The sequence below is a fragment of the Typopeltis vanoorti genome, chromosome 6, assembly GCF_054136105.1.
Source record: "Typopeltis vanoorti isolate ZY-2024b chromosome 6, IOZ_Tvanoo_1.0, whole genome shotgun sequence".
NCBI classification, from domain to species: domain Eukaryota; kingdom Metazoa; phylum Arthropoda; class Arachnida; order Uropygi; family Thelyphonidae; genus Typopeltis; species Typopeltis vanoorti.
In genome coordinates this window covers 8481017-8506310 of record NC_143554.1, presented here as the reverse complement: position 1 = coordinate 8506310, position 25294 = coordinate 8481017, and the positions used below count along the sequence as shown (strand labels likewise).

Genomic DNA, 25294 nt, shown 5'->3' with positions numbered 1-25294 from the left:
CCTCTGCTATCATCATCATCATCAAATTTCTGCCATGTACCCTCAAGGGGTGTACAGGATATGACAGTACTACATGAAAAAACTACATCATTACTAACTTCCTATCTACAATTTTCCTCCAAATCAGTCTTGTTACTTGTCAAGACTCCAACATTATCAGATCTTATATTTCTATCGTCTAAGGCACTTTTTCCTCTGCTATTCCAAGTATATTTATTTATATCCTTTTTTTGACAAAAAGTACTGATTATTTTAAAATTTATGGAAAGTACAGAACTCTAATAATTCTTGACCAGTGTTATTCATACAAATTTCTCCAATTTTCCCCAAGACATTTGGGATTGGATTATTTCAAACTCCAGCATTAAGATCTCATGTTCGGAATCCTCTTTCCTACCTTCTTCAGGGGCATATACTCCTATGCCCCTGAAGAAGGGGCATAGGAGTATAATTTCTTAATTTAACTGTTATAATTTGATCATTTACAAAATTGTATTTTCACACCACTAGAAGCTCTGATATGTTGGTCCACTCCAATATACAGCATAGTAAACCATCTATATCTTTTGATCCCTTTCTTTTTTGTTTCTGTTTTCACAGCTATATTAATATTTTTAGTTTTAGTTGTTTTACTAATTCTAATTCCTTTATCATTAATGCTTCGCACATTCAATGTGGCTACTTTTAAAATGTCCGAGATTCCTAATCGGTTACCTTTATCCTTACTTGTTCATTTTCTGTGGTTTCATTTAGATGAATTTTCCAGTTCAAGCATCTGAGTTGTAAAAATTTTTAAATTTCCACTTTTTAAAAAAAAAAAAAAAAATTGGTAAGGTAACTAGCCTTATGCAAAACTCCTAACCTGGAGGACCAGGGTTAGTCTGGCCTCTACCTCTTTTATATATATATGTATGTGCGTATGTATGTATGTATACTAAGGAAATGCATTCAAAGGTGGGTAAGCAACAAGGATCCTTTACAGAGAACCACATGATTTTGTTAAAAAGTTAGTCTTGCTTTAGAATCTACTCGGGACCTATAACAGAATGATGACTGAGTTGGATATATGATGATACTGGATTACATATGGCAAGATTCTGCTTGTCAAGCTGTTACAAAAACTGAATGGTATGCAAAATAAACTTATGGCATGATGAGTCTAAGAAGAGGATGACCAGCAGTGTACCACAGGGTTCTATCCTCAGGTCATTGTTGTTTAACTTGTATATTAATGACAGTGAAGATAGTTTAGAGCATAATTTGCAATTATTTTCTGTTAATGCTAAGTTAGAGTAGTAGAGAAGAAACTTGACACGTGTTATCACCATGTTAGCATGTGCAAGGTTATGCTTTTCAGGAAGAGAAAATTACAGGCAGAAAATTATAATAATAATGTGATACAAGTAATCAATGAAGATAGAGACATGTAGATGATGATAGACATATGTTAAAGTTTAGAGGCATCAGGTGGTTAAGAAATCACAATCAGATAATTGCAATGTTGAAGAAAACAGTGCCCTATAAAAAAAAAAAGAAGTTATTCTTCCACTTTACAAGGATTTGATAAGACCATATCTGCAATAATGTATGCAGATATGGTCACCTATATTCCAAAGAGACTGAGAGGAAGATGAAAAGATCCAGTGGCAGGTAACCAAGATAACTAGCCTATAGAAATCCACATAGCAAGATAGATTGAGGGGAAAGTACTTAATGTTGTATTTATCCCACACAGAAGCAAGCACACATTCAATCTATTTCAAAAATGGGAGATAAAAGCCTATCATCAAACTACTGACAAATTGCTATCACCTCAACCTCTCCATAATAATGGAGAAGGTTATCAATAGTTAACTTTTCCACTACCTAGAGTGACCAACCAGCATGCGTTCTGCCAATCTAGATCCACAGCTGATTGCCTAGCTTGCATTACCTACCACTGGGCATGTGACATGTGAGTTTTGGAGAAATGTGAACTGTTGTCCTTGTCATTTCCAGGCCCTCAATTGTGTCTGGCATCAAGGCTGGCTTTGCAAACTGCCTTCCTTTGGTCCACTTTCCATCCTCTAGATAAAATGTAGATAAAATAGATAAAACCATAGTAGAAAGCTCACCAAGATTTCTTGGGGAAGATTTAATAATAAAATAGAAGACAAGACATAGCCTACAAAATAGCCTACAAAATATTAAGGAAATTAAACAACTGCTCTGGGTGACAAACCAGACTATGGGTGCAGATCACTGGACCCATTGGGTGCCTTCTCCTTGTATAGAAGTAGATACAAATCAGAGAGACTATTTCTGGAATTGGTCACAGCACTAAACACATTCTCCAACCCTAAATAAATTCAGCTGTATCATATTACTAAAAATCTGGGAGGCCATCATTTTGAGATATTCAGCAAGCTCCATCACCTCATGCATAGGGAGCACCAGCTCAGACTCTAGGAACCCACCTTCTGTAGTCGTGTGTTTGTCTTCCTGCTGGGTTTGCTTGTGTGCATGTGCTCTTTGTGCCCATGAAGATGCTTTGACAACCAAAACAAGATATTAACTTAGTAATCTAATTAGCTAAATAAATTTAGTTATTTATTATGTTTAGATATGTCTTATCTCCAATGAACATCAACATTAGTGATACATGCTGTCTAAGTGTGTAGATATTCTGCAGGATAATTAAAATAAACTGGTAATCAGTTTGAGATGGTGTATCATCCAGGTGGAGATTTTGCAGTTGCTGATGTGATAGCAACTAATGTGAGAATTGAAAAAATCAGTGTAAATACAGCAGTGGGGTGGATGATATGTTCACCCATGTGCTATGAGAATATGCTGAAGAATTGGCAATACTTTCGATGAAGTTAAGTCTCAGCTCTGGCAAGGTTCCAGGGGAGTGGTAAGATGGTTCCATTATAAAACAGTGGCTCCAAGACAGAAGTAGCAAACTGCAGACCAATTAGTATCAGGAATGGTGGTTAAAGTATTAGAAAAGTTGGTTAAGGGTAAAATTCAGAAATGGGTAGATAGAATATGATACTGTATGAGAGAAGCACAGCTTTGTAAAAGGTAGATCCTGCCTTAGTAATTTATTCACATTTTATAATAACGTGCTAGTGGAATTGAATAAACAAAATTGTGATACTGCTGTACTTTTCAAAAGCAGTTGACAGAATACTGTATGGGAAAACTATTACATGTATTAAAAAAAAAAAAGAAATCAAGTGAATATTAAATCCAGCTATTACATAAAGCTGGTGGCATGAATGTGTGTGTGGGGGGGATAACAGACATTAGAGAGTAGTGTATGGTGGAATGGAATCAAGGCAAATGAGAGTGACCAGTGGAGTCCTTCAGGGGGGCTCTTTAATTTGTATATTAATTATATAGGTAGTGATGTAAGGGTGAGATATTCAATTGTTTGCTGATAATGCAAAACTGGAGAGGGCAATAGTTGATAAAGGTGATGTAGATATTATACAGGATGATTTAAATAAATTGGCAATGTGGGCAAAGGACAGTGGTTGTCAATTAATGTTGTAAATTGTAAGGGAATGCACTTTGAGATGAAAAGATTGCATACTTTGTCATATTGATGGAACTGGATTGCAGGAAATTGACAAGGTTAGAGATTTGTGGGTGATGGCAGACAGTGATTTGAAGTTCAAAGGACATTGCAAAAGTTGAGAAAATAGCTCAAAGAATTACTTGTGTGTTAAAGTATACATTAATAAAGTTAGGTAAGTTATTACTCTTTATAAGCAATGATTCGTCTGCATCTTTACTGCCCACAGATTTTGATGACCTGGGCTTCTTGGGGTGGGAGATCAGGAGGTGATGGAAAGATTTCAGAGACAAGTAAGCAAGCTGGAGAAAGGTCTGGGTTGCAGAGCTTGAATTTAGAAGGTGGAAGAAAGGAACATGATAGAAACTTACTAGTTATTAAAGAAAATGAAGTATGTAAGATTGGCACAAAAGAAATCTTTCAATAATAAGTGGGGAGAAAACAATAGGTCACCACATGAAATTGTGTAAGAGGGTGCTTAATGTGTGAAAACTAGATTTTTTTTGCTTGGAGAATGGTGAATGAGTGCCTGGACAAGGTATTGTATAAAGCATTGTTTCCCAAATTTTCAACACTCGCATATCTCTTAAAATTTTAATAACACTGGCAAAACCCCTCTCAGACAAAGGCAATTTGCAAGAAGATTTTCATTCAAACATGAATAATTATAAAGATATTTATTTTTTAACATTTGGGTTTAGTAAATTTTGGAATTAATTATTAAAATTATTAAATACATTTTTAGTTATACAAATCCCACATACATACAGTGGAAACAAAAAATTATGAAATTTTGCATAGAATTCTGACCACATGGTTTGAACTATATTTGATTTAAACTTTTCATGGAAACAGTTTGAACCATGTGGTTCAAATGCGATTGTGCAGTCAACTAGATATGACATTAACAAAGGTCAGTTGAATCATCAAGAGACACAATTTGTTTAAAACTTCCTTCAGATTTATTATTATTAAGAGACACCTTCAGGGACTCATTGAGGGAGGCCACATACTACATGCACCAGCTATCATACTTATTCTTGAATTCATTTCACACTGCTTGCACTCACAACATCCAATGGCAATTCTAGCCCTCACCTCCTTCTTAGTGACATTCATTCTCAATTACCAAGGATGCCCTCTTGTCCTTTCCCCATCTTCCATAAATTGAAAAATTCCATCAGTTGAAATCCTGTGTGACCCTTTCAGAAGTTTGTAAGTCTCAATCATATCACCCTCTCTTTCCCCTGTTTGCTAGTGTCTGCAGTCTACAAGTTCTCAATCTGTCTTCATAATCAGTATCCCACAATTTGGATATCTATTTTAACTCTCCTTTGTATTCTCTCCAATATATCAGAATCACAATGGAAACCAGCAGACCACCTGTGCACAATAGTCCAAGTGAGGTCTTATCAAGACCTTGTAAAGAGGAAAAATGACATTATTATCTTTACATGTGAACATTCATTTCAGCATTGCAGTTATCTTTTGAGATGTATTTGCAGTCTGCTACATGAACTTCAACCTATCTATTAACATTCCAAGATCCTTAGCATCATCAGTTTCTTCAAGCATAATACCACCAATATAATATGACATTGGATATTTAATCATGCCAAAGTGAATGATTTTTAGTTTATTAACATTGAACTGATATCCATTTTCCCTTGCCCATAATTCCAGCCTATTCAAATCATTCTGCAAGTACTGAGTATCAGCAGCATTCCTGATTACCCTAACCTATCATCACCAAATAGCTGTCTGTCGCTTGTCAAATCCTTTCCAATATCATTAATGTACAGATTGAATAACCGTGGACCAAACACTGATCTTTTGGTACACCACTGGTTATTTTTTTTTATTTTTTATTATTATTAATCTTTGTACTGGTTGTGGGCAGTACTACACTTTCATCTCGTCCAGACTTGATATAGACCTAAGCCTTTACAAGCGTTTTACCTAATGCCTGTTCTAGTTATCATTGTAGTCATTCTCTGGTGGCAACGCCATGCCACCAGTGTGCCCTGTAGGGCCCTCAAGGAAAGAACTTTTATATCCGTCTGCATAAGCCCAATCTGTTTTAAGTCTTTATAACTATCTGTGCTCCATACGCCATGTAAAAAGATGTTGGCTGGTAAACCTCGGAGTTGCTCCATGCTCCTCCCATATCTTACTAACTAGATCTTGGTTATTCTTATTATAGTTTACCTTATTATTATGGCTATAGGCTAGTGCCTCGGCATCAACTATCCAAACATCACCATCTCCTTTAATCACTAAGTCTAGCTTACGCAAACCAGCAGAGGTCCTATAATGTGGTTCCACTGCGGTCTCCCAACCTTTGTTCTTAAAGCGGCTGTTCAGAATGGAGACCACAGTGTCATGCCTCTGCATGCGGACCCCCATGGGTGCAGAAGCAACACTGGGCTGCATGACACAATATCTCAATAGTGGCAGCCAGCCCTGCAGTTGGAGTCGTCACTACCCCATCGAGCTGTACGGGCTGGAGTGGGTAGGGCATTGATCCTCGTCCTGATAAGGTCAATATACTCGAACCCAGGGAGGAGTCTGGTGCCATCCCTTACCCAATCATGCTGGGGAGGCACCAGATATGACTCTTTTAAAGGAGCACCATCTACAGAAGAGTGCAGCAGAGATGCCCATCTTTTGTGTTCTGTAGGTGCTGACTCAATTAAGGTGCCTTGATAATGGGACCAGCCTTTGGCCTGCCTAAAGTCTTCTTGTATTAATGGACTATAGAAAGGCTCTCTGCAGATAGGGGAAGAAGATAGTTCTAATTTCGTAATTCTGGACAGCCTGGTATGGGATCATCCATCTAAGTGATGGAGCCCCGAGCCTGCCGTCCTTCACCCTCGTGTGGAAATATGCAGTAGTGGTGTCAGATAGCAGTCAGAGCCATGATCTCACAGCTGAACGGATAGCCCTGTCCATTTGGGACAGTATTGAGATATATGTCCTACCAAGCACCAACTTGTGGTAAAAGTGAGGTAGGAGATAGTGGGAAAGGAGAAACAGTCTTTGCTGGGGCTTGAGAGGAGCTTTCCTCAAAGAAGCGATCCCAGCTTCTAGGATAGAAGAGAGATAGAAGACCTTCCCTTTGGGGTGAACACGATACCGAGGTATCTCCACTCTTCCAGGATGGTCAAAGCATGCAACGGCCTCCCGTGTCTCTATAGTCTTGGCCTTATGCTCCTTAGTACGACCAGAGGGGACAAGAGCTAAAGAGCAGGACTTCTCTACATTAATAGAAAGGCCTCGAATAGAGAAAAAGTCAACTGCCCGGTCAAGGAGTTCCTGCAAGCCTACCTTAGTAGAGACTACGAGAATAAGATTATCCACAAAGGCCATAGAATTAAACGAAGAAGCACCTAGAGAGTAGATTATATGGCTAGGAAGAGAGTGAATAAACTCATCTATGACACAATTAAAGCAAAGGGGAGATAGAGGATCACCCTGGCGAACACCCTGCACTGTGGGAATAGAAGTCACATGGGATCCTGTAGTGATAGTGATGGAGCTTCTCAAGTATAGCTTCATAAAATAGGAAAGAAAGGGTTCTGGACATCCAGCAATAGACAGCTATCAAAGGCCTTTTGGAGATCCAGTGGCGCCATATATAGAGACTTAAGGCAGCGGCGGGAATCAGAGAGAAGAGAAGAAAGAAGAGTCTCAGCACAGCTGTCTGAAAGGACAAAAGCTCTCTGTCTATAATCATGCTGTATATGTTGGTGAAGTCGTTTAAAATTTTATGATAGAGTGTGAGCATCACAGGGGAGATGGTAATAGGTCTTAAGTCTGATGCACAGCTTGAAGTTTCTTTCTTCGGAATAAAGATAGTTCTTGAAGTGCATAGATATGGTGGTATTGCTTTACTGGAAAGGAGAATGTCCAATAAATCTTGAAGAATCTTCAGCGGCACCTTCCGAAGCCTAGACGCAGGAAAGCTATCGGGTCTGGAGGTAGAAAAATTGGATGGAAGAGCTGCTTTGATCTCCTGGATGGAGACAGGCTGTATATTTGAAGGGCAGGAATGGACCTCAATATCGTAGGATGGTCATCATCATCATCAGGGAAGTGTGGAGGTGGAGCAGAAAAGACTATACTCCAGAATCTAACAAAATCATCATGTAAGTGTGCTAGAGGTAGAGGGGAAGCACTGTCAAGGATGGTTTTGGCACATGGTCTTGCAGACTCTCATCCCCCCATATACCACTTTTTGATATGTCAGTCAGCCATCCTCATATCCATGCTAATATTCTATAATCCAGACCTATATTCTCCAATTTATGCAACAGCCCACCATGTTGTATTCTGTCAAAAGCCTTAGCAAAATCTAAAATTACCATGGTGTATCCATTCCCCCTTGTCTAGTTAAGTGGTACCATTGTTATAGAATGTAAGCCATTTGCTAAAACATGACCTTCCCTTACTAAACCCATGTTGCTCATTGCAGAGTAGAGATTCACTGTCAACGCATTTCTGAATGCAAGCACTAACCAATTTTTCCCCAAATCTTCACCAATACTCCTGAGATACTAATTAGTTGATAGTTGGATACAACAGTCTTTGCACCACCACCACCCTTGTGCAATGGAATTACCATACATTCTTTCCATTCCTGCGGTATCCTCCCTGTTCTGAGACTCATATTAAACAGCCAGTTCAGCTGAATACTCTTTTAGCTCACGTGCTAATATCCCATCAGTTCCTATTGCTAACTTCTTATTCAGTTTGTGCAACAGCTCTCATCCTCATGCACCTGAGTTTCTTCATCCATTGAAGAGGTAGCAGCAAAATCAATGTTGTGTACACCAGGTTGATAGCTTTTAACAAAATGGGCACTCATTAGTTGAACAACCTCTTCTGCATCTGTAGCCCTCATGCCATCTGCATTTAGAAGAGTTATTCTTTCATATTCATTCTTTCTTTTACTTGCAGCATATCGATAGAATTCTTGTGGGTTGTCTTTAGCATACTTATTTTTGCTAAAATGCGTATGCTAAATATGCATTTAGCATAATGCACCTCATCCTTATGCATACTTTATTCCTTCCACATCATCCTTTTCTTACAAATCTGTTGCTTAATAAGATTACACATCCATTTGACTCCAACCCAGATATTCTTCAAACACTCTGATATCGCATTATTTAAGTATTTTTAAATGCTTCTCATGCGCTGTCGATATTCTTCCCATCCATCAACCAATTCCATTCCACTGAACTCAGTATACTCCTCACTTGGTCATAATTTCTAGTTTTGTAGTTCTGCATGATCACTGTCACCAACCTGAGCAGAATAGTTACATCTAACTGAAATGCTTTCTAACACTATAATCAAATCTAACACTCTTTGACATTGAGTTTCTTTTGTCACATGCTGTTTGAGGAAGTTGTGCACAACAGCTCAATAAATGTATTTTCGTTCTTATCATGAGATTCTACTGCTACCAATCAATATTTGGATAATTAGTCTCCCATTATTTCTCCTTTCATGCTCATCTTTTTTATTTGGTGATGCATTTCTTCACCATTAGCAACTGATCCACCAAGTCTGTAACAACATCCCACTATGTAATTGATCTTGTTAGATTCCACCTCACACCAGATGGCTTCAAACTCACTGCCACATGAAACACTGTTAGTAGTAGTAGTAGTAGTACTACTACTACAATCATAGGTCTCAACTCTAAGTAGATTCAAGTCATCCAGTATCATTAGCAGCATTCCCCCCTCGTCTGCTATCCTCTCTATCCTTCCTAAAAATAGTGTACCCTTTACATTTGATACCAGTTAATATGTTTAGTTATCAAAAAATTAACTATAGAATAAACCTGCACTTATCTACAAAAAATATGGCAATAGTTTATACTTAATTTATATATCATTTATTAATTTTAAGAGGAACCTGTGGCATAGTAAATTAATTAATAAAGGAACACATAAAAAACCACAATGATATCTTTAATTAGTAAAAGGACAAATATTTCTTACTGAAATTAATAGTACATCTTCAGTGTCTGTTACAGCAGTAGGAATGGAATACAAGCAAAACGTTCAGTGGATCACCTATTAAAATACAATTGTTACCGCGTGCTAGGAAATAATGGCCAGTTTGTTCAAAATAAGAGACATTGCATTCGCAAGGTATTTAGTAAACACCAGCCAAAGACAGAGAAGACAGTTTATCCTTTGTAGAAGGTAATAAAGAAGAAATTTTGTTGATAGGAATATATGTTGGAATTAATTGATACTTTTTCAGAATTCTACCTATAGGTTCTGAGATTCTTCTCAGAACATAAAGAAGAAATTTTGTTGATAGGAATATATGTTGGAATTAATTGATACTTTTTCAGAATTCTACCTATAGGTTCTGAGATTCTTCTCAGAACCTATAGGTAGAATTCTGAAAAAGTATCAATTAATTCCAACATATATTCCTATCAACAAAATTTCTTCTTTATTACCTTCTACAAAGGATAAACGGTCTTCTCTGTCTTTGGCTGGTGTTTACTAAATACCTTGCGAATGCAATGTCTCTTATTTTGAACAAATTGGCCATTCTTTGGAAAAAAGAATAAAAGAACATCAATATTATATTGATTATAACAAACCTCTGAAGTCTGGTCTGGCGCAGCACAGTATTGACTCTACTCATAGTGTCCAGAGGGATAAAGCTGTACTCCTCCATAGATGCAGATTCAAATATGAACGCTTATTCAAAAAACGTTGTGAAACTATTCTTACACTGACTGAATTTAAATAGAAATGACTGTCTGTCTCTCTCAAAGATCTGGGAGACTTTTATCTTATGTAAAAAAAACCATTTATCTTAATAGATTAAATTTGTTAATTTCTATTATTTCCTAGCACGCGGTGACAATTGTATTTTAATAGGTGATCCACCGAATGTTTTGCTTTTATTCCATTCCTATTGCTGTAACAGACACTGAAGATGTACTATTAATTTTAGTATGAAATATTTGTCCTTTTACTAATTAAAGATATCACTGTGGTTTTTTACGTGTTTCTTTATTAATATCATTTATTAATTATAAATGTATATTTTTAATTTATATATGAATTAATAATTTATAGTTGCTTCAACTATGCTGCCAAGAAATATCTTATTTTGTAAACATTTTTGTTAATAGATGCATCATTTATGGGAAAATGGAGAAGTGGTTGAAGATCAGAAACTCCAAGAATTGTGGTTATGGCTTGATTATATCCTTTCAGATATCAAATTTTATTAATATTTAGGTGGTTATTAAACAACTGCATCTATTTTAGATAAAATGGAATTTAAATTTATACCTTCAAGGGAAGGGAATTTCAAACGCTGATGGATTATATTTGTTTTTTCTTCTCTAAATAGAAATTGAATAATTGTTCTAATAGATATGGTATGAAGGTCAGCAATAACAAAGACAATGAAAATAGGCAAAAACATTGAAAATGTCAACTGCATTGTGAATGGAGAACTTGTGGAACGAGTAAAACATTTTAGCTACTTAGGCACAATTTTTAGTGAAGATGGTAAATTAAATATGGAAATAGACAACAGAATCAACAAAGCTGGCATGGTAGGAAGTCAATTGAATAAATTCATATGGAATAAGAGAGAAATTAGTCAGAGCACTAAATTAGCTGTATACAAGACTGTGTTCAAACCAGTTTTAACTTATGGATCTGAGAGCTGGCAATATCATATTAAAAACAAGGATATTAGGAAAGAACTTGACCTTGTCAGCATCCAGGAATGTGTTAGCAGAGTTAATCTCAGGTGGTATGGTCACTTAAACAGAATGGGAGAGGAAAGATTAGCAAAACAAGTGCTCTCTGCCAGGTTGGCAGGAAAAAGACCCAGAGGAAGACCAAGATATAGGTGGATTGATACAGTAAAAAGTGCCTTAGACGATAGAAATATAAGATCTGATAATGTTGGCATCTTGACAGATAACAGACTGATTTGGAGGAAAATTGTAGATAGGAAGTTAGTAATGACGTAAATTTTTCATGTAGTACTATCATATCCTGTACACCCTTTGAGGGTACATGGTAGGAATTTGACGATGATGATAAAACTGAAAAAAATTGTGTCATTCTCAATATTCGTCTTTGTTCTCATATGCAGGAAGCTGCTGGTTTTCTTGCTTGCATAGCTCGAATTATATCTGTTTTATAGTTAATGTTCAGTTTATAATGTCTGTATGATAATATTAGTCTGTATTACACCGTATATGAATAATTGTCATACCAGGGCTTTTGCTGTAATGCAAATTCATGAAAAGAAATTAATAAAATCAAGCTGGATTAATACATTTCATCCAGTTTGACTTGACCAAAAGAGACTAGATAAATTTAGAAAAAATTTTGTTAATAGCTACTAGGAATGCAATCTTAACTTTGACTGTTACATCCTCTATATCAGGCGTGGCCAACTTCTATACGAGGGCCAATATATGATGAGTGGTAGCGTCACAGGCCGCACACTTTTAGACAGAACTTAAATAAAAATAAATTGTGCACTTTTTCGAGGCAATAGTTATATGTATTGAATTACTGAATTGAATTTTGAATTGAATAAAGAATATAAATCGTTTCCGTAATCAGAAATAATGATAACTATTATATCAATCAGAAAATATGCGGTCGAAACTAATAGCTAAATTGATAACACATACAGCCATGGGCCGCACAAAATCACGTTACATGCCGCACACAGCCTGCATTGCTGTTGGCCACCTATGCTCTATATACTTTGAGGCTGACAGATTTCCGATTGCAACATACCATCCTCAAAGTGTATCTAGGATATAATAGTCCAAATTAAGACTGTATTCCTAGTTCACTATCGCAATTTTGTTTCCAAATTCTCTTATTTATCTGGTCTCCAGTGTGGTTAAGTCAAAATGGATGAAATGTATTAATCCAGCTTGATTTTACATTTCCTTAAGTATTTTCCCTGTTATTTTAGCTTCAAATACCAGTTTGGATGATCTTTCATCTTCCAGTCTGTTTTGATTAAAAGGCTTTGTTTCACTTATCTGATGACTGTTTCAAATTAGTGGTTTTCATTAGAGAAATAGTAATTTCCTCATTAGTAATATAAATGAAAAATTTTTTTTAATGAAAAGTACACTGCTTTTCAGCATGAACTAATGATATTCTATGTTTCTGCTTATTCTAATGAGAATCACGGGTTTCAATGGCTTACATCAATAATGCTGTCACTCTTATGAAATCCTTGATCAAAAATCACTCATGAAAGGCTGATATATACAGTCTTTGTATATACTGTTGGACAGATTGTCCTTTTAAGTAGTGCAGTTCTAAGGCAACTCATTGTAAAGGTTCAGGAGACATACAGATGTTTGCCTATTTGGTATAAAAAAAATGGGTATTATTATTATATGGGCACCTTCATGGAATCTGAAGACTCATCGTGGGAGAGACTCAATCTATCCACGCAATTTATCATACTTTTCCTTGAATCTATTAACAAACAAAGCATTCTCAATTGACTGACATTCCACTCAGTCACAACTCTCCAAGCAAAAAATCTAGTTCTCACACCCCTACTAACCACACCTTTATTCAACTTCCAGGGATGACTCCTTATTTTGGTCCTTTTAGCCAAGTGTTGAAACATTTCCCCTGCATCTATCCTATAAAACCTTTCAAGCAACTTCAATGTTTCTATCGTATCCCCTCTTTTTCTCCTATCAACCAAATTCTGCTATCCCCACATCCTCAATTTATCTTAATAGGGAACATTCCACAGGCTACTCACCATCTTGGCAATTCACCTCTGAATCCCCTTCACCACTTCCTCATCCCCAGGAGACTAGATTTGAACACAGTAATCCAGATGTGGACTTATCAAGGCCTTATAAAGAGGAATAACAACTTCTTTATCTCTACATTGTTATTGTGTTCTTATATAACCAAGTAATTTTATGGGCAACCTTAGCAATTATGTCCACTAAACTTTAACTCTCTGTCTGCTACCACCCCCCTAAATCTCAAGCCTCATCTATTTTCTGGAGTACAGTGACATCAACTTCCTTGTGCAGGTTGTGCCCTGCACATAGGCACCTAATCAGAAGGGGCATCAATACATTTAAAATTTCATTTTAATTTGCAAATTCTATTTTATGGGATTACTGAAATAACTTTGAACAAAGTCATCTCTTACCCATGGGACAGCATTGGCCAGCAATATGATAATACACAACTTGTAATCTGTTTTTCCCAAAATGCATACCTTTACATTTCTCCATTAAACTGACACCCATTATCTTTTGCCCATACTGACAGTCTATTTAAATTGTCCTGCAAGCTTTCCTAATCACCTTGATCAACTATTACTCTATCTAATTTTGCATCATCAACAAACAACTTGTTAGAGAGAACTTTACAAGCAAATTCTTTATTTAGGATTTAACATACTAAATATTACTAATTAAGGAGATACCTGCACATCAGCACATAATTATGAAAATTTCCTTGTGTCATGTGATAATATATGCTATATACTGAAGTTTATTCCTGTATAACTGAATTCAGAAGTAGAGAATTTTGTGTTAGAATAGTGAGAATTCTGTAAAGGAATTGTTAAATTATTTGTAAATCCCATTAAGCTGTCTAGTACATTACAAAATTTACAAACAGATAATATGTAGTAATCCAAAATAATCGTATGTAATCTGTATGAGTCCAGCTTAGCACCGGAGGCTGTACCTACGCGGGAAGTGACGTCAGAACAACTACCTGGAATACGGTAACCTAACAGATTAGGGAGAGTGTGGGATCACCCAAGGAGCACGAACTGTGAGGTTCGTGCGGTACAAGACACATTGAATAGAGGGCGCACGAAAGGGTGAATAAAGGATGATGTGCACCATATTACGAGCCTTTTTCATTTCTTCCTTTCCTGGATTCCAGCTTGGAAGTTTTTGTCGGGTGATTCGTTAGAGAGCGGTGGGTCGATCACAACGATGTCGGACGATGAGGCCTATCCCTGAGAATGCTTGAGGATTTCCAAGCGAAGTTGATTGTAATATGACGGCCTATGCAGAATTGAGCCTTCGAAAAAGGTCCCATCGAAGAGAACGCAGGAAATTTCCTGCAGAGAGGTAGAAAACGCACCAAAGTCCGGAAGTGATTCAGAGTCAGCGTAGTGCATCGCCAGGCACAAAGACTGCCGAAAACTATACAGGAAGTAACCCACATCTACATGTGATAGCGTCATGAAAATCAGAAAGGATCTGGTAATGTAAAGAATTTCATTGTGTTAAGATCGCTTCGGTAAAGGAATTTTGTGTATACTGTAAACTAAGGACATGTTTCTAGAGAACTTTTAAGTGAGATTTGGTTGAATTAGTTAAACCCCGTGAAACAAAGAAGAATTGTTGATAGGCTGTATTTGGAATTAAGATAGCTATTGATAGAGTATTAATGAAAGTGTTTAATGTGTATTCAATGAATAACTTGTGATAGGAATTATAACCTAGTAGTTGTTATGCTTACACTTAATCTTATCTTTTCGTAATTGAAGGATTTAGCTTACTCAACTTCATTGATGTGACTTAGTATGAACCTTGACTTAGTGTGAGTTTTGTTCTATTGAATATTTGAATTTTCTTAACTGTAAATGTTTTGTGCTTTTCCAATAAATATGTTTTGTACCTTATACCTGAGTTTATGCCTGATTACGAATTCAAACCAACCCTTATGAAATAGAACCTTTTTGGTGGGAAGGAATTTAGATATTGTAGTTTAAGTGAGATTCAGGTCATGACTGCTAACTGAATCTACTCGGCGCTAGTGTAAGATTAATTATTGTCTGCATCCCTTTTGAATTTAGAATTGTTTCCCTGAACAAGAGTCTTTTCTGTATAGGATATTGGCTGGCGCAGCATAAAAATAAATTTTGCCAGTATCCGAAAAGGAAGTAGTACTGAATTAATATTTAAGAGGCACAACAGTAGATTAGATAGTGGGCTGATTAGAGATAGAATAAAGTAAAATATAGAGAAAACAATGGCGCAGCCGACAGGATGTGATTAGGGCCCCTAGTATTTAAGGTTGGCACATCCTTAATCACTATAAGTTGGTTTTTGATATCGTATCAGGCAGTCAGGCATTTGTTGGAATAATTAGAATTTAAGGAAATTATATTGTGTTGAATTGTAAGATGAATGTGGGTATATCCCTACCTACAAGCTCAGAGTTTTTTAGAATGATTAATCCCCAGCAGGTACTCCCACATTTCTCTGAGGAAGGAAATGATGATGTGCACACATTCTTTGAACATGTAGAGGAGCTTAGAAGGGTAGGCCGATGGAGTGACATACAGCTCATCACGCTTACATGCAGGAGGTTAGTGGAGAAAGCAAAGAAATTCTTTTATTCACAGCCCATCATAAGAAGAACCCTGTATTATGGGGAATTCAAAGAAATCCTGATCTCTGAATTCTCCAAGAAGGGAGGAATTGTTCAGAAGCTTGGGAGATTATACAAGTGTATCTAAGAGAAAGGGAGGAGAGAGAGAGTACGTTTCTCAATAGAATACTAACACCCGAGAAATGAGAACCTCACCAGAGGATCAAAACCACCTTGAGTGGCTAGCACTCCAACAGTTTAGGTCGGGCCTCTCCCATGAACTGCAAGAGAGTGCACACATGAGAGGAGTAGAGAGCCTCGATGAATGCTATATTGTAGCCAGAGATAGGGAAAAACTCTTGGGGGGGCCATAGAGCAGAACGCTGACAGGAGAAGGCTAGTGCTGGAGGAGTCAAAAGAAAGGATGTCCCAGGAGAAACTGAGAGGTCAACTAGCTCCAAATGATGATGCTAAGGGCAAACTCCACAAAATGCAGAGCGTGAGTCTCACAGAGGTGCAAGATGAAAGGAATCTCACCCTAATGGAGGAATTTGTAGAAAATACACCTTGCGAATTCTTACTAGATACAGGAGCCCATATATCAGTCATTCCTCATGCACTATTCAAAAGGCTGGGCACTCTGAGTAATAATAACTTGGTTGAGCTACAACAACCCCACAAAATCATGGGTATCGCCAGGGTTGAGCTTTGTTCTTCCACCAAGATTAACATAAAATGGTCCATGCCTTGCTTCCCCATAAGCCTTAGGCACGAGCTCATAGGTTCCCCTGAGATCTCGGGCCCAAACAACCAAATCGTATTGGGTCTGGATTTCTTGGGTAGAAATCAGTTCGTGTGCGACTTTGTGAACTAGGCCCTGTCACTTGGTGGGGAAACTTTCAAACCTAGCCTCTCTCTCTCTCGGTAATGGAATCAAAGTCAGTGAAACTATGCCAATTGGGGTGGGTAGATTGGAGAAGGATAATCATGAATGGAAGGGAGGGGCTTTTGCACAATGCTTTGAAATTGCATGACTCCAATCCTGTTAGAGAGGAGCTCAATGAATTCTTTCAACTAGCATATGAAAAATATATCCCAAGGTGTTCACAGAGGGAATCACCTCTCTACCCTGCACAAATGTGGTAGAACATACAGTGCAAGTCACTTTGGAGACACCAAGATATGTAAGGCAATATCAGATCCCTTTGAAACATCTACATAAATTAGAGAAGTTATTGCTGGAATATGAGAGGGCGGGAATCATTGAGTGGTCGAACTCCCATTGGAACAGCCCTTTCATATTGGTAGAGAAAGCAGATTGAGACCTAAGGTTTGTGCTAGACCTTAGGGAAGTTAATAAAGTCACCAAACAATTGACTTCCCGTTGTGCATAATAGAAGAATTACTGGTCAGCCTAGAGGGAGCAAGAGTGTTTTCTAAATTGGACCTAAACTCTGGGTATTTCCAGATTCCCCTCAGGAAGGAGGACAGGCAGTATTTTGCTTTTGCCACAAAGTGGCAAAAATACCAACTGTGCCGACTTCCCCAGGGAGCAAGAAACTCAGCTATGAGTTTCCAGAGCCTCATGAACACCGTTGTGGCTGATGTCTTGGGTAAAGGAGTCTTGTGCTTTCAAGAAGATCTGCTAATTTACTCACCCAGTTTAAAGGAACATAAGGAAGTCCTAATGAAGGTTCTGGACAAACTAGATAAGGTCCGACTGTCTCTGAAATGCTCTAAACGTGAATTTTTCCTTAAGGAAGTGGAATACCTGGGACATGTTGTGAACGACGAGGGGATAAATCCCACCCAAGGGTAATGCCATATTTTGAGCGCAATCCCCTTCCACAGTACGACAAGTCAGGAGATATCTGGGAATGGTGAACTTTTATAGTAGGTTTATCCCAGAGTGCTCCAAATTAATGGATCCCATAGTAAAACTTACAAAAAAAGGGATGAAATTTACATGGAGGGGGGTGGAGCAGAGGGAAGCCTATCAAGCGTTGAATCAGGTTCTGACTAAGTCACCTGTGCTCACATATCCCAAGCTTGGTCAGACCTTCTTCCTAGCTGCGGACGCCTCTAAGGACACCATTGCAGCCATGCTGGAGCAAGCAGAGGGAGAAGATTTCAATCCAATAGCCTTCATAAGCAGAAGATTGTCTCCCTCTGAAAGAAACTATTCAGTAATCGAGAAGGAGGCTCTGGCAATGATATACAGCCTCAGAAAATTCCGCTGTATGCTACTGGGCCAGCATATTATACTCAGATCTGACCACAAACCCTTATCCTTCATATCTTCCATGAAGGATAAGAATGAACAAATTGTGAGCTGGTCCTTAGAAATGCAAGAATTCAGAGTAGAGGTAAATTATATCCCAGGGAGTTCTAACGTTGTGGCTGATTACCTATTTAGGTCATTAGACCTTAGCCCGAGTGAGGACACCCATACAAGTGAAGAGAACATCAACCGTGCTGATGATCGAGAGAAAGAGGAAGCCCCTGCCCATCCATCTTCAAAATTGGGGGAAGACGGAGATAATTGGATCTGATGTGGGGGGGGGTGCATGAGAGGTGAAAAAGAGGGGAGGCTCTCTCTCACAACCAAGCATTCTGTGATACCATATATATGGATAAAGATGGACTTTTGTTGTCAAAACAAGAAGTCACAAGGAGGTAGAAAGAGAAAATTTTAGTTCTAAAAACCATGATTCCTTGGGTTTTGTACTCTTTTCATGACACAGATCTAGCCAGACATCAGGGTATTCATAGAACCTGGAAGAGGGTGACAGACAGATACCTATGGAAAGGGATGAGAGAGGATGTTGAGGCCTATGTGTCATCTTGCCATGTATGCCAACAGAAATCCGTCATCTCTGGCAAGGCGCCACTCCAACTATTCCCACTCCCCTCATGCCCATTTTAGGCTGTGGCTATGGATATTGTGGAACCCCTCTCCACCACCACCACCCAAAAGGGAAATGGTACATACTTGTCGTGATCGACATGTTCTCAAGATTTCCAGAAGCCACAGCCATGAAAGATCAGAGGGCAGAGACCGTGGCGAACAAGCTTTTTAAACTGGTTAATTCAAGATATGGAACTCCTGAAACTCTCTTATCAGATTAAGGTACCAATTTTACTGCCGAGGTGATGCTCCAACTCTGTAAATTATTGAGAATAAAGAAGCTGTTCACTACCCCATACCACCCTCAAGGAAATGGGATGTGTGAGAGAATGAATCGGACCCTGAAGCTCACTATCTCCAAGTTAGCAGAAGGGCAAGTTTTGGAGTGGGATTCCCACCTCACACATACCCTTTTTTGCTTGTAGGACTGCTCTCCATTTTGCAACAAATCACCTGTTGTGCTCTATGGGTTCGAGCCTTTATTCCCCAGTGATTTCAGAGGTTCCAAGGCAAGCACCGGATTCCCAGACATTGATGAGTACTTAAACAAACCTCATCAGGGAAAACCGATTGACACACGAATTGGTGGCCAAGTTAAGCAGTGCATGCTCCCAACATGCCCAGTCGTATGCTAACAAAGTAAGAAAGTAAAAAGACCCAAAATTAGGAAACCTAGTCCTACTGGAACAGAAATCCAGAAGAAAAAAGGGAGGAAAGTTTGGAAGCAGCTCTGCAGGGCCATTTGAAATAATAGAGAAGTAATACCCCATTACATTCAAGATAAGGGAGATTGCACATCTGAAGAAAAGCATGGTAGTCCACTCAGATCGAATAAAATTGTGTAGATGTAAGTCTGACAGGTTGTTCTGTTTGGGTGACTCTTTCAAGAACATATGGGGAAATGGGAGGAAATGAGAGATAACAGAAGATGTCAGGGGAACATAGTTGAAATACACCCCAGAAAACACTAATAAAAAAGGAAGCAACGAAAAGGAGGATGGGAAAGGCTTCTCAAATGAGTATCTTCCCAAACACATAAGATACAAAGAGGCACAGGAAACACTTCGCAGGGAAGAGCAGACTCAAATGTGTCAGAGAAAAAGAGCAGAATTATATTCTGAAGAAACATTACAATCACCTGTGCCCAGATATGTTCTAAGGTCCAGGTTAAATGGAAGAGTAATCCTCAAGGAACTGAGGAAGGAGCAAAAAGAGCTTCTCTGAGAGAACAGAAAAACTTTTTTTTTTTTGAAGGGGTGACCTTTGTTAGATCCTGAATGGAGAACTTTACAAGCAAATTCTTTATTCAGGATTTAACATACTAAATATTACTAGATATAAATATTAGCATAAAAATAAATTTTGCCAGTATCCAAAAAGGAAATAGTACTGAATTAATATTTAAGAGGCACAACAGTAGATTAGATAGTGGGCTGATTAGAGATGGAATAAAGTAAAATATAGAGAAAGCAATGACATAACAAACTGAATATTTCCTTTCAAGTTATTTCCTATATCATTTATGTACAAATTAAACAGCAATGGCCCCAGCACTGGACCTTGTGGCACACTACTAGTCACCCGTTTTCATTTCAGTTCTGTCCTTCATATACCACTTTTTGATATCTGTCCAGCAGCCACCCTCTTATCCACTTAATCAGTGGAAAGTGTCCATATTCATTTGTTCTAATTTGCATAACAGAGTTCTATGTGGTACTCGGTCAAATGCCTTTTCAAAATCCACAAAATCATGTAGCCATTTCCTTTATCCAGTTCAGCTGTTACTCTATTATAAAAAGTTAGTAAATTACTGAGGCATGACCAAACTTTCACAAAGCCATGTTGACCCCATACAGCATGAGATTTTTTTGACCAATTTTTTTAGTACTTCTACTACCACATCTGAGATACTGATTGGATATCTGATATATTATCTTCTCTTTTAATGTCTCCCTTTTTTTTTTTAATCATTGGAATTCACTAGTATTTCATGCATTCTTATGGAAGGTTTGCTGTTAATGATGTTTTCATGTGATGGGATGCATCTGATCTTGCATGCCATATGAAAGGATAATGAAGATCATTTTTAATGGGACTTATAATAATGATTATTAGAAACATGTTCATGGCATTAATCATAATCAAATTCCTGATTTGTATCCTGAGGATATAAATCAGGAATAAAAGAAATGCTTCAGATTCAGATCAGATGGCAAAAAAAAAAACATCATCCATAGAGCTTACCTAAAAGGTAAATCGAGGCTGTACTGAGGAAAATAGGGGTCTTCAAGATGTTCCAGACAGAAATTGGCTAATGTAGGGAAAGGGGACATCCCATAATATTGGTTTCTACAGATGAAGTAGCTTGAGTATAGGATAAAGTTGAGCAGTTCATCTATGTCTGGAGAGAACTCCAGTGTTGATATCAGCTGGAGAGTGTCAACAAGAAATACACTGGTGAATAGGGTCTAAATGTCAAAACTGACCATAATGTCCATAGAATGTAAGGTTAGGTTTTTTAAATATTTGAAAGGAATTATGATGAATTTTTTACAGAGGATAGTGAGTGCCCTGTAGGTGATGAGCTAGAAATTTGGCTGGGTGGTAAGCAACATCTCTTGGTAGTTATTTCATTTATTTATTTTTAGGTTTAAATTAATTTCATTTTGTTAACCGCATGTTGTAAGGTGGCACTCCAACTTGTGCCTCAGATCTGTAAAAAGGAATAACACCTTGTGAACATGTTTGTGCACTGATGATGTTGGCTTGTTAGTTTCAGGTCAAAATATTTGCAATAATAAAATTATTATTACTAATTCTTGTGAATACTTGTTTCTAATGATGATGATTTAACCATTCAGTTGTGTCAGACCCTCGGTAAATTTGTAGCTAATATTTCTTGCCACAAAGTGTTCTGGTGATATTCTTTTTTCAGGGTAGTTCACCATTGCTTTCCCAAACCCTCCCTATTTTATCCAGGCTTTGGACTTGCATATAGCTGATAAATCAGGCATATGGCTGGGCTGTAATTATTCATGACTGTAATCTGTGTATGTGTGTTCACTGGGCTGGTTTGCCTGTTCTGGGGGATGAAAAATCCCAAGTTTCTGGTGAAAAAATCCCTTACCTCCATAAGAGACTAACTCACCTTTAGTCAAAAGAGACCAGATAAAGGTTCCTCAGGTCATGGATGGGAATTGAACCCAGCTGTATCCCACCAAAGGGCTTTGTCTATATCGACTGAGCTAGGGAGGCTCTACATGTTTCTAATAATCAAAGACTGTTTTTGCTATATCCCTTATCCACCTTTAATTCTTAGTTCATTTATAAGCCTTCTTCTTCCATGTTTATTTACTGTTTCATAAGTATTATTGCTTGCAACTTGATAAGTGTGTAAAAAAATTCTATTTCAAATTAAAAAAAAAAGTTTTCTTTGCTAAAATGTTGAAAAGTATTTATTTATATGAAAACTTTAGAAAATGAATAAGTTTTAAGCTGGACTTTCTTAACATATATGAACTAGTTAAAAGCTTACAAGAAGAATATTACAGTTCTCAGGATGGAAGTCAGTTCAGGAATAACATTAAAAGTCATTTCAAGCTTGAAGGTGTGTATACTTTAATATGTGGAGAGACAGGGAATACAATTAGTAGAAGTGAACAAACTGTTCAATACTGGACAGGAATAGAAACCTTGTCAGGTGGGGTATCAGGGAAAATTCCAAGATATGTTAGTAAAGAAAGGTAGGTAATGTTTATTTTTATGTAATGTACTGAAATATGTTTTGTATTCACACATGTATATTTTTATGTGAATCCCACCTATAAAGGGTTTGCAACCTTTCATAGGCTGGTAACCATAGACAACTTTCAAATTATGTAACTATTATCCTGTCCATGCAACTAACTGTAGTGAAGTTTTCTACAAGGATAGACAAATCATAGCATCTCATTGGACTCAAGAAGCTAAATGGGCTAAAAGTTCCTAGAAAGTAAATCTATATATGCCCTTACATAATACAGAAAAATATAAGAAAGTTGCATAAATAAAGTAAAAGGTTGTCTAGAAAAATGTGTTCAAGTAACTTAAAATATAAACCTCAGAAAAAATGCACAAATAAGTATCAGTGAGGCAACAGTGTATTACAGAGGCTAGAAGAAGAAATGGATGAAAGATTATTTTAAAGGAAATCAGACATGATAAAATTTAGATGACATGAACTCTTAATTCGAGAATATTCTTCAGGATGTGTGGATTAAGTGCTTTGAAAATTTGCTAATTGAAATTAGCAGTGACAGAATAGTGGTAGAAAATATTCAGTAGAACTGTAGATATAGAAGCTGAGCTAAAATCATATTCAATAGAAATAGTCAGATATGGAGGTTAAAGGTTTTACAGTGATTACACTGCACATTCAGAATGCTGAATTATAAATAACTAGAGTAGAGCAAAATGTAACAGGCTATAAAAAGGGAAATTAAACTGTATGTAAGAATTACAGAAGAATTTCCCTAATGAGAATAATAAAGCTTACTAAAGATAGAGAATTAAAGTTTAGGGAATCATCAGCTTGCTGAGCTGGTTAAGTCATCACATCAAATAACTTCAATTGAAGTAAGTGTCAAAATTAATCAACCATGCTTGAGAAGAGACTAAAAAAATTGTGAAAGAGGAAATTGGAGAAGAACATTGCACTACATGATAGTGGCAAAAGCAACTAATAATGGTTCTCCCATCAAGGCATATTAATTCGCTTATATCACCAAAAAAAAAAAAAAAAAGCAGAGTTCAATGTTGTAAATCTCATGTTTATGGTTGCTTGTAATTGATGTTTACATATCACTAAAAAAAATTAGCCTGTTAATTGATGACATCGAGATGAATCTGGATAATAATATAGATTTAATTTTACAATGCTCTGATAAGACCCCAACTTGACTATTCTACTCAGATGTTTCATTTCTGTTCAGAGGAGATGTGACAATTGAAAAGGTCCAGCAAAGGATAACTGAGATAATATCTGACCTATAGAATTGTGCATTGGGGGACAGAGTGAACAAATGATCTTCAAAGTTTGAGTAATAGAGAGAAAAGAGAGAAGCGATAGAAAGGAGTTGGTAAGGGGATCTTATAATATAGGAAACAGATGAGATTTTACAGCTCATAGCAAGTAGGGGAAAAGAACTTATGATCATCCCCGGAAGTTGAGTAAAGGTGTGTTTTGAAGCATGTGTTGTCTAGGTTCTTCTCAGAGTCAGTTGTGTGTGTATGTGTGTGAGAGAGAAAAGAGAAATGGATCACTAGTGTGAATGTTTTAAGTGCATCTGTGCATGATTTTTAAATAAGGATATGATGGATATTTAGACATTGTGTGACATGGAAGAGGTCTTTCCTTGATTAATCCTTGACTCTTTGGGGAGTCTTCATTATGATAATGATATAATTTTCATTGAGAGCAAAGAACACCTTAACATCTCCTATTTTAATATCATATTTTAATACCTTTTGCTCAATTACAGCAAAGATGACATGCAATCCTTCCTTACACCTGATTTAACAACTGGTCATCTTCCTGCACATTCTGTGATTTGAAACATTGCTGGATGTTTTGAAACCTTCCCTTCTCGTATCTTAGTCTTGCCAACCCCTATTTAGATAAGCCAGCTGGCTCTTCACGGATTTTCTCTTTTCTTTTTATCCTGTCCTGTCAGGTGTCTTCTCCCTCCAGGAGATTGACTACCATGTGTCTCCACCATGTCCTATTCTGTGCCTCTCTGCTGCATTCCTCATATGAGAGATAGGTCTAGTCTTCTAAATTTTTCATCCATTTCAGTCTTTGTCTTCCTCTCTTTCTCTTTACCTCAACAGTTCCTTCGAGAAGTGTCCTTTGTAGGCAGTTGTCTCAGAATATGTCCAAAATATCTGACTTTTTTCTTTTTAATTTCTTTCATCACTCTCCTGTTGACGCCTGCCATCTCTAGTACCTCTTCATTTGTCTTTTTTTTCTTTCCATGATATTCTTATAATTCTTCGCAGCATTCACATTTCAAAGGCCTCCAGTTTTTTCACACTCAGACTGGAGAGTGTTCATGTCTCTACTCCATATAATAACGTAGCCCATATGTAGCTTTTGGAGACTTAGTATTGTTTTCAGATTTCATTCTCTAGATGTTAGTAGATTTTTCATACTGTTGAAAGTTGACCTTGCAATTTCAATCCTTTTTCTAATTTCATCTTCTGTCCTGCCATTCTCTGTGATCAAGTGTCCGAGGTATATGTATTTTTGCACCTGTTCTAATTTATTTCCTTTTATATCGATTCATGTTTTTGGTATTTTCTTTTCTCTTGAAATGATCATGATTTTTGTCTTTTTAAAGTTGAAACTGAGGCCATACTGTTCGCTATACTTGAGGG

The 25294-nt window shown here is 37.2% G+C and overlaps 1 protein-coding gene across 3 annotated transcripts in view; it reads left to right on the top strand.

The window, feature by feature from the left end:
• mio (GATOR complex protein mio) overlaps positions 1 to 25294 on the top strand; it is a 349531-nt gene that overhangs the window by 192325 nt on the left and 131912 nt on the right. For all 3 annotated transcript variants that reach the window (XM_090394033.1, XM_090394032.1, XM_090394034.1), the window contains exons 16-17: positions 10737 to 10809; positions 22401 to 22623. In XM_090394033.1, the coding sequence (XP_090250159.1) occupies positions 10737 to 10809; positions 22401 to 22623 (296 nt within the window). The remainder of the gene's footprint in view (positions 1 to 10736; positions 10810 to 22400; positions 22624 to 25294) is intronic.